The 10,438-nt window shown below is 46.5% G+C and overlaps 1 protein-coding gene across 1 annotated transcript; it reads left to right on the top strand.

Moving 5' to 3' along the window:
- The first annotated feature begins 1,029 nt into the window (after window positions 1–1,029).
- FABP1 (fatty acid binding protein 1) lies at window positions 1,030–7,502 on the top strand. The gene is made up of 4 exons (XM_050754241.1): window positions 1,030–1,205; window positions 2,808–2,980; window positions 5,615–5,707; window positions 7,389–7,502. The coding sequence occupies exons 1-4, from the start codon at window positions 1,139–1,141 to the stop codon at window positions 7,437–7,439; spliced, it is 384 nt and encodes a 127-aa protein (XP_050610198.1). The 5' UTR covers window positions 1,030–1,138; the 3' UTR covers window positions 7,440–7,502.
- Window positions 7,503–10,438: the final 2,936 nt, after the last annotated feature.

Below are 10,438 nucleotides of genomic sequence, written 5' to 3'. Positions count from 1 at the left end.
GATCTGTCTAACCACAGAGTAGAGGAGGACCACAGGACGAAGGCAGGAAGCTGCGGGTGAAAAGGTTGACGCCAAAGTCCAGACAAAGAAGGGAGAGAATCTGGGGGTGAGGGGGTACTTGCCGAGAACTGCCTCAGAGGCAGAAACTGGGACATGTGCACCCACTGGGCACCACGCCTCTCTGTGCTTCACAACAAACTGGCACATCCCAAGGCCACTGGAAGCCCTGTTGGGCCATCTCCCCAAGGCCAGTGTTGTATACATAACCCTACAAGACCAGTTTCCTACACATAACCCCAGATCCCTTGTCCTGTCTTCTCAGCAGGGCTGGAGCAAGTCAGCAGGTGTCACTTTCTCCTGCCTTGTCTCTGCCTAATAAAATGTGTCTCAATTCTGCACACCTGGTTCCAATGTTTTACACCTGCCATTGAGCAAGGGCTGCTTTAACACCTCAAAAAGACCTGTGGAGGAGACTATAATCATCAAGGAGGAATTCCCAGGATTCAAAATAGCACTAGCAGCTGATGACAACTCTACAAATTAAGTTTGTGTAATAATGGGGATGAGAAGAGATCATAAGGTTATGTAAATAAGGTGAGGTTTTGAGTTCAAAGGAATTCTCTGGAATTTTTCTGTGTGTGTACACATGCACACACACACATATATAAACACTTATGTATATAATGTGTATATGTGTATGTATTACATATATGCACATTCACACATCTTTATGTACATAATACATGTATGTATATATAAACACCGATGTACAAACACATATGCACACATCTATATATACACACATGTGTGCATATATACACATACATGCATATACACACACATTTCATGGGGTGTGGAGAGTCACTTAAAGGCTCCCAGGGCCATAGGGCTTCCTGCTTGACTGATACTCATTAATGTTTGCTGAATTGCAGCAAACCTTTGCTGTGCCCATCCTGTTCTTTATCATTGACCATTGCTCTCGGGAGTTAATGTTTGAACCTGGCCATAAAGGAATCAACAGCTGCTGACCTCTGGCCGCTATTCGAAAGGAAGGGAGCCCCCTATAAAACAGCCTACAGTGGACAGTCTGGTCGGCAGAGCTGCAGGTCAGTTGTGAAGAGGGAGCTCTATCGCCAGCATGAGTTTCTCTGGCAAGTACCAACTGCAGAGCCAGGAAAACTTTGAATCCTTCATGAAGGCAATCGGTGAGTGCTGCTCTGAAAGGCAAAGCTGTGGGTCACATCGATGAGGGTCTGGCCCTACCAGCAGTGGCTATTTAGGGTCCAAACGTTGAGATGGGGGGAGAGATTCAGGCTATATACACAAACTAGGGGGCATTTTACTGACTTCTGGAGTTATTTGCAGCGAGTCCTCACTGCACAAGGCCATCCCATAGGCAAGTGGAAAGAGCACTGAACTAGGGTGTGGTCTGGATTGATGACCATGTCGTTGGCACTTCGTTGTGTGATCCTGTTCCTGCATTTATTCATTCTTCAAACAAATAGTGATTCAAGGCCAATCACACACTGAGCACTGTGCTGGATAGATATCAAGGAGACAGATAATAAAGGTAATAAGGCATTATCTTATCGGGAAAAAGAAGAGAAGAAATAAAGGTAATAAGGCATTCCCTAAGGTGTATGGAGCACTCACTGTGCCAGGCAACTGTGCTGACCATGGAATATGCAATACCCCATCTATTCCTCACCATAAAACTAAGCTGGGTACCGTTATTTTCCCACTTTACAGTTGATGTAATTGAAGCCTAGAAAGATTTAGTAATCACAAGCAAGGTCATGCAAGTAGGAAGTGTTTAAGTTAGGACTGGAAGCAGGCACTCATTCTCAGAGACCCTGCTTTAACCCCTGTGCCTCCCAGGGTCACGTACAGGAGGATGTGGCTCACGGAGGGCACGGAGGGATGGCTCAGTGGAGGTAAAGAGAAGGATCAGGCTGAGCCTTGGAAGACAGGTGTCTAGGGGACTGGGGGCAGGGAGCATGCTCCAGGCAGAGGGAGCCCTATAAGCAAAGGGTGTAGCATGGCAAGGGAGGGTGCCAAGAATGAGAAGGGTGCCGAAGACAGCAGGGGCAGGGAGAGGAGGACCTTCAGCTCTGCTGGAGAGGGATCTTCTGCAGGCAATTCATACTACCTCTGTGTCTCGCATCTCTCCCTCATGCAACAGGACCCTCTGTGCTCACTGTCCACCCACATAATGTTTGTGAACCTCAGTTTGTATAACAGCGTGGACAAGTTCTAAAATTGGTAAAGCTCCATGCCAGGGCAAGGGATTGCTGGCATGTCTTCCTCTAGAGCCTTGGCTGCAGAGGTGGACACAGGCTTGCCTGGCACAGTGCTGCTTTGGGTGTGTTGGCCTGGCATGATTATTGATAGCTCCCCTGTCACTCCCAGGAGGGACCTAGCTTGGAAGATCAACTCTCTGGTCACCCAGGGTATGGGGAATGAAATGCTCCCGCTCCAAGAGCAAAGTCATCAAAGGAGGAGGGAATGAGGAAGGAGAGTGAGCAAGAACCAGGGTGCTCACAAGAGGAATAGTTCTTCAGGCCAGAGGAGTGTCCTTTTTATAAATTGACTGGCAAAATAGCAGCAGGCCAGGCCAGGCCACTGTCCTTTTCATCCTAAGGCCACAGCCCATGCTGCTCACAAGTCCCCAGTGAGTTCCTGTAGCCCCTTGGGAGACACAGTGCCCTCCTCTGCCCCTCCATGCCATAACATTTCTCTCATCTGCCTACCACAGTCATGAAACTCCCACCTTTGCCCATCTCTAAACCTCAGATGGTTTCCACCAGGTTTGCCGGAAGAGCTCATCCAGAAGGGGAAGGATATCAAGAGTGTGACGGAAATCGTGCAGAACGGGAAGCACTTCAAGTTCACCATCACCGCCGGGTCCAAAGTGATCCAAAACGAGTTCACGGTGGGGGAGGAAAGTGAGCTGGAGACAATGACAGGGGAGAAAGTCAAGGTAGGAGGGCATCCCTTCTGCTGTCAGAACTTTCCTTGGAATCTGGCCCTGGGGCCTCATTCCTCAAGGCTCTAACCTCACAATTCCAACCATAGATACCATTTCTGAACCCACCTCCACTGTGGGAGAAGCAGAGAGACAAAGGCAGCTCTTAGGGAAGAATCTTATAGGGAAGCTGCTCTCCTCTTCCCAGGGATTGTCTGAGGGATGTTCCAGCCCCCAAAGTCTGAGCTTTCCCATATGGAGGATATGGGGGAACCAGGCATAGAGCAGGATTCTAAGTCTCAGGTCCTCCCAGGCCCAGTGCTCCTGGCACTAAGAGTCCTCTAAGCAGGGCCCAGGAGTGGGGCAAGTGGGAGTTTGTGAAAAACCCTTAACTGAGCCCAAAGTCAACTGGCCTTCACTGAACCTAGAGCTGGGAGATACTTCTTGAAGGATAGGGAGAGACTTATTGAAGGAGGTGCTGGCAATACCAGAATACCAGGGCCCTAGACAGGTGCTCAGACCCTGCCTTCAGGGGTGGTCACGAAGTCCCTGGCTTCAGCCACCCCATCTGTAAAATAAAGAACAATCAACCTCCCTAAACTGTAAAATAAGAACAGTCAACCCCCCTAGACTGAAGGCAGTGGGCAGATCAGCATCGCTTCTGCTGGGCACAACTCAAGGTGTGCACTGACAGCTGGGGTGTGGGGTGTGGGCTGTGTGAGTGGCAGATGGTGGCAGGGGGATCCTGGCAATGGGGGTGCCCGTCTCCTCCTCCCTCTGAAACACTCCATGCTTTAGCAGCCCTCTTCTCTCCTCCCCCCAGACAGCTGTGTTCATTGGGCTGGGAATGTTTGTCTTTTTATCTCTTCTGGTCACTCTTTATTTCTGCCTCTCCAATTAGAACATTACAGGTCAGGATGATTTTAGGAGGAAAATATTCTTGATGTGCTCATGGTCAAGGGATTTAACTATGGGCCTTTTCCAAATTTTCTTTTTGGAGGCAAAATGTTTAACATTGTCCAGGGTCTTCGGCTCCCTGCTGGGTTCCTGTCATCTCTTCCAGGATGTATAAGGGCTTGGAAGGAGGCCACAAAACGAAACGTTAACGTTCTGGGAAGAATAATACATACCTGGTTGGGCAGGTGGCTCATGCCTACAATCCCAGCACTTTGGGAGGCTGAAGTGGGAGGATTGCTTGAGCCTAGGAGTTCAAGACCAGCCTGGGCAACATACAAGACTTCATTTCAATAAAAAAAAAAAAAGAAGAAGAAGAAGAATACATACCAAAGCAAAAGATGTATTCTCTACTGGTCAATATTTTGAATTTTGCCACTACCTCCCTCCATTAGCTTGGGAGAATTGAGATTTTACTTGATTTGATTTTAGCATTTGTATTTGGGGCCACTTAGGTGTTCCATGCTCATTTCTAGATCACATGCCATGAATTAAAATTCTGACAAAATAGTCCTGACATTTTATTTAGTTCTTTTTTTTTTTTTAATACCTTAAGTTCTAGGGTACATGTGCACAATGTGCAGGTTTGTTACATATGTATACATGTGCCATGTTGGTGTGCTGCACCCATCAACTCGTCAGCACCCATCAACTCGTCGTTTACATCAGGTATAACTCCCAATGCCACCCATCGCCCCTTCCCCCTCCCCACAATAGGCCCCAGTGTGTGATGTTCCCCTTCCCATGTCCAAGTGATCTCATTGTTCAATTCCAACCTATGAGTGAGAACATGCGGTGTTTGGCTTTCTGTTCTTGTGCAATAGTTTGCTGAGAATGATGGTTTCCAGTTGCATCCATGTCCCTACAAAGGACACGAACTCATCCTTTTTTACAGCTGCATAGTATTCCATGGTGTATATGTGCCACATTTTCTTAATCCAGTCTGTCACTGATGGACATTTGGGTTGATTCCAAGTCTTTGCTATTGTGAATAGTGCTGCAATAAACATACGTGTGCATGTGTCTTTATAGCAGCATGATTTATAATCCTTTGGGTATATACCCAGTAATGGGATGGCTAGATCATATGGTATTTCTAGTTCTAGATCCTTGAGGAATCGCCACACTGTTTTCCACAATGATTGAACTAGTTTACAATGCCACCAACAGTGTAAAAGTGTTCCTATTTCTCCACGTCCTCTCCAGCACCTGTTGTTTCCTGACTTTTTAATGATCGCCATTCTAACTGGTGTGAGATGGTATCTCATTGTGGTTTTGATTTGCATTTCTCTGATGGCCAGTGATGACGAGCATTTTTTCATGTGTCTGTTGGCTGTATGAATGTCTTCTTTTGAGAAATGTCTGTTCATATCCTTTGCCTACTTTTCGATGGCGTTGTTTGTTTTTTTCTTGTAAATTTGTTTGAGTTCTTTGCAGGTTCTGGATATTAGCCCTTTGTCAGATGAGTAGATTGTAAAAAATTTCTCCCATTCTGTAGGTTGCCTGTTCACTTTATTTAGTTCTTAAATGCACCTCACTTCTATTTGGAGCCAGAGAACTGCAGGCTTGGAATCATAGGAACCAGAACATTTCAGTTGTTGTGACCTGAGACCTGTGCAAAAGAAGCAACTTCATTAGCAAGGCTCTTGCCCCCCACCACCCTTTCCTCACAGGCCATCTCTCTGTTCTCTGCAGACAGTGGTTCAGTTGGAAGGTAACAATAAACTGGTGACAACGTTCAAAAACATCAAGTCTGTGACCGAACTCAACGGCGACATAATCACCAATGTAAGTTGGTAGTGCTCTGAGCCTGTGGCTTCCCGTGCTTGAGGGGAGAGGGGAGGTGAAGCATGGGGAGTGGTTCACATACCCTAATGCCACCCCTCCACCCTCCAACCCCTAAACTTCTTTCCTGTGGTCAGTATCTGCCAGCACTTACTGGAGATCCACAATGTCCCAGGCACTACACACACATTATCACTAATCCTTTCTGCTCAGCACTAACCAAGCAGCCACAGAGGCCTCCACCTGCCCTGCATGCCCACAGTGCTTCATAAATGCCTTTGCCCATTTAGCGTTTATAAACAGAATCCCATTCATGGTGATATTATGGCACCTGACAAGCCTGGCACAGTCCGGTTATGCAGTCAGCCTTGGTGCCTGGCTGCCAGCCACATCCTATACCCTATTTGGGGGTAGGGGAGGAATAGTGCAGTGTTTCTCCCGCAGGTATGTCCCCCTGACTCTTCTTTGCCCCCAGTATATGCTTTGAGGAGTCACATACAACAGAACACTGCCTCAGGAGGCTGTCATCACTCTGTTCAAATGGAAAAATTCTTTTTTTTTTTTTGAGATGGAGTCTTGCTCATCGCCCAGGCTGGAGTGCAGTGGCACCATCTCGGCTCACTGCAAGCTCCACCTCCCGGGTTCACGCCATTCTCCTGTCTCAGCCTCCCGCGTAGCTGGGACGACAGGGGCCCACCACCACGCCCGGCTAATTTTTTGTATTTTTAGCAGAGACGGGGTTTCACCGTGTTAGCTAGGATGGTCTTGATCTCCTGACCTCGTGATCCGCCCGCCTCGGCCTCCCAAAGTGCTGGGATTACAGGCGTGAGCCACCGCGCCCGGCCGGAAAAATTCTTAAACTAGAGAGAGTGTGAGCATTACCCACCCAATCTGCAGTTTCCCCCTCCACCCCAGCACATTCCCAGGAGGGCAGGGGAGCAGGAGATGAGCCGTCCTGCAGTAAGTCCTGGCCAACGCCCTTTGATAGACTCCATCTCACCTAATCCTCCTGTCTCCTTCGAGGGAGGCTGGATGAGGGATTCAATAGACAGGTTGACCTATCCAAGTCATCAGCTAATAAATGGTAAATCCAGGGCTTGAACCCATCAAGCAGCAACCATTGCATTGCTGCTGAAGCTAAGGGGCTCCTTTTCACCCTGATGACATGGTATGTCATTCCAGCAGTCTTATTCAAGAGAACTGGCAGGGGTGGAGGGAACATCCTTAAAAACTCAAAAGCTGACGCAGCCACTGTTTTTATAAGCTTCACAGCTCCAGGGGTACAATTATGCACTACTCACTGCCTTCCAGGCTGTGCGCCCAGTTGTGTCCATGTGCATGTATCCTTGGTGCTCAACATGTATTTGGTGCATAGTAGGTACTCAATGAAACTTTGAGCGATTCGATTGGGCTAGTTTGGATGGTCTTGCTATAACAGTCATTGATGTAGAAAAGAATTGAGTCAAAGGCAGGAGGACTTTCCAGGTGAGGAGGAGAAGTGATAAAGACTTGGCATAGGATTTTGGAAAACATTGCTATCCCTTCCTCCAGTCCTGCAGGAAACCAGATGAATTTTTGAATTGTTTCATATGCCAACATATTTGGTGCTGTTTTTTAAGCTTAGTTTTGCTTTTTACAATACAACATCAGATGAACACTTCGTAATTTCTTTTCTGGCTTTCAGACCATGACATTGGGCGACATTGTCTTCAAGAGAATCAGCAAGAGAATTTAAACAAGTCTGCATTTCATATTATCTTAGTATGTAAAATTAACGTAATAAAGTGAACTTTGTTTTTAAAAAAACTGTCTTTTCTTCTCAATGCCTTTTCACTGATGGTGCTATTGCTCACCATATTCTCATAAATATGTTTTCATAAATGTTGATAATCACGTGATCCCCACTACCAGGTCAAATCCGAAGAGTAATTCCCTGAACACAAAACCCATGCTGGCCACTCAGGTGTCTCTGCCAGGAAAGCCAGGTGTGGCTAGAGCTGCAGGAAGGCCCTGGAATGCCCTTTCCCAGTCAGGCACGTGGGCAAGGAGCTGGAGCCAGAGGATGTGCAGTGGGCTGGCCTTGAGGTGGCTCTCTCAAGGGAGCAGGAAGACTGGGCAGAAAAGGAGAGCTATACCCACAAGCACAGCCACAGTACCAGCCCACCAGCAGACAGGTGCAGAAAGGTCGGCACTGACCCGCCAAATAAACCTTTCCTCCTGTGGGAGGCTAAGCAAGGGGCTTAGTGAGAGGTACCAGAAGTGGACAGAGGAGGCTCAGTGGAAGTTCCCTCCATGCTATGGTCAGGGGCAGAAGGTAGGGGAAGGGGAGGAGTCCCTTCAATACCACTTTGTGCCAAACTGTTAGGGGTTGAATTGCATTCCCCAAAAATTTATATGTTGAAGTCCTAGACCCCCAGTATCTTGGAATGTGACCTCATTTGGAAATAAGGTCATTGCAAATGTAATTAATTACGATGTCATACTGAAGTAGGATGGGCCCCTAATCCACTACGTCTGGTGTCCTTCTAAAAGGGGGACATTTGAACACAGAGACGTGCACATGGGGGGTGTCCATGTGAAGACTGGAGCTATGCTGCCACAAATCAAGGAACTGTTCGAAGCTGAGAGACAGTCCTGGACCAGATCCTTCCCTGACTCCTTCAGAGGGGGCATGGCCCTGCCGTCACCTTGATCTTAGGTTAACGGCCTCCAGAATTGTGAGATAATACATTTCTGTTGTTTAAGCCTCCCAGTTTGTGGTACAATGGCAGTCCTAGCAAACTAATAATAGTACTCATATCCCTCAGAGCTGCCATTTCTACCTTCATAAGACATTTCGGCACCCAGAACTCTATGCAGACCGCAGTAAGCCTTGACGAATGACTGAATCGTTCACATTCCCCCTCTTCTCTTCCCACTTCTAGAGTTGAAACTATTACTTGTTACTTGGACTGTTTCCCAGGCTACCTGTAGCACCTCCCTGCCCCACTCTCACCTGCAGATCTCCAGACCACAACAGCATCCTCCTTAAACGCACCACCAACCATAATGTGTCCTACCTCATTGTCCAGCACATAAGAGTCACACTCCTAAACCTGGCATCCAAGTCCCTATATCATGGGTCAGCAAACTTTTTCTGTAAAGATCCGGAGAATACATTTTCTCAGCTCTGCGGGCCATTTGGTCTCTGTCACAAAAGTACTTAATTCTGCCACTGCAGTGCGAAAGCAGCCACAGCCAAATAATGTGGCTGTGTTCCAACAAAACTCTATCAGCACTGAAATTTGAATTTCATATAACTTGTACATCATAAACTATTACTCTTCTTTTCATTTTTTCTACCATTTAAACATGTGGAAACCATTATTAGTTTGTACCTTGTATGGAAACAGGTAGCAGCCAGATTTGGCCTATGAAATGTAGGATGCCGATCCCTGCAATCATAGCCTGTCCAACCTCTTTTAGCCTGTAATATACATTCTAATCAAACTAAACAACCTCCCATTCCCCTCACAATTCAAGCACCATCTGCTTTGAGATGGCTTCCCAAACCGCTCCGCTGAAAGTACTCTTTCCCTCTCTGCCATTTTCTCTGGACCAGTCTTTGCAACGCAGTTCCTCCTGCCTTGCACTATTATTTTCTCCATATATTTGCTCTCCTTCTCTCACCTGGAGTGGAGCCTTAGGGAAAAAACACATCCATTGTTTGGAGAACTAAGGCAGACTGAAGGAAAGAGTTTCAGTCTGCCTTTAGAGAATGATATTACTTCAGTAAGAAGTCAGAGTCAGGAGTTACAGGAAGCAAGAAAACAATAGCACACTATGATATGCCATTCACAAGAGTAAACTCCAGATGAACTAAAAAGCTAAATAGGCTGGGTGCAGTGGCTCACACCTGTAATCCCAGCACATTGGGAGGCCAAGGCAGGCGAATCACTTGAGGTCAGGAGTTTGAGACCAGCCTGACCAACATGGTGATACCCTGTCTCTACTAAAAATACAAAAAATTAGCCAGGCATGATGGCAGGTACCTGTAATCCTAGCTACTCGGAAGGCTGAGGCAGGAGAATTGCTTGAACCCAGGAGGTGGAGGTTGTAGTGAGCCAAGATGGCACCACTGCACTCCCGCCTAGGAGACAGAGCGAGATTCTATCTCAAACAAATAATAAAAATAAATAAATAACAAGCTAAATAAATATGAAATGTTAGAGACAAATATGACTATAGATAGCTTCCAATTATAGAAGACTTTTTTATACCAGATTTTTTATTCAAAAACCATCTAGGAAAAGATTAATAAATTTGACTACCTCAAAAATTTTAAGTTTTGTATAAAAAAGGCACCATGAACACAGTTTCAAAAAAAGGCGTGGCTTACATAACAAAGGTTAATAGACAGAATATAAAAATATCCCCCAAATCAATAAGAAAATCAACAAGTCAATGGAAAGGTGGGTTGAGGACATTAATAGACATCTCACAACACAAAATATGTTTAGTCTTGTAGTAACCAGGGAGGAGGGATACAAAATGAGGTACCATTTAAAAAATCAAACTAGTAAAATGTTAAAAGGTTGGGGTTTATAAGGATGTGATGAGCTCTGCCTTTGGTGGCAAAAATATAAAGTGGTGGGCTGGGTGCGGTGGCTCATGCCTGTAATCCCAGCACTTTGGGAGGCCGAGGCAGGCAGATCACTTGAGGACAGGAGTTCTAGGCCAGCCTGGTCAAGAGAC

Source organism: Macaca thibetana, chromosome 13 (assembly GCF_024542745.1).
Source record: "Macaca thibetana thibetana isolate TM-01 chromosome 13, ASM2454274v1, whole genome shotgun sequence".
NCBI lineage: Eukaryota > Metazoa > Chordata > Mammalia > Primates > Cercopithecidae > Macaca > Macaca thibetana.
The sequence above is the reverse complement of the archived record's forward strand: the minus strand, read 5'-3'. Positions and strand labels throughout refer to the sequence as shown.

Excerpts from the sequence above, each read along its gene's own strand:
- FABP1 (XM_050754241.1), top strand. The coding sequence starts at position 1,139 with ATGAGTTTCTCTGGCAAGTACCAACTGCAGAGCCAGGAAAACTTTGAA. Across the intron at positions 1,206-2,807 it reads ATCCTTCATGAAGGCAATCG|GTTTGCCGGAAGAGCTCATC; the intron begins GTGAGTGCTGCT and ends GGTTTCCACCAG. Across the intron at positions 5,708-7,388 it reads ACGGCGACATAATCACCAAT|ACCATGACATTGGGCGACAT; the intron begins GTAAGTTGGTAG and ends TCTGGCTTTCAG.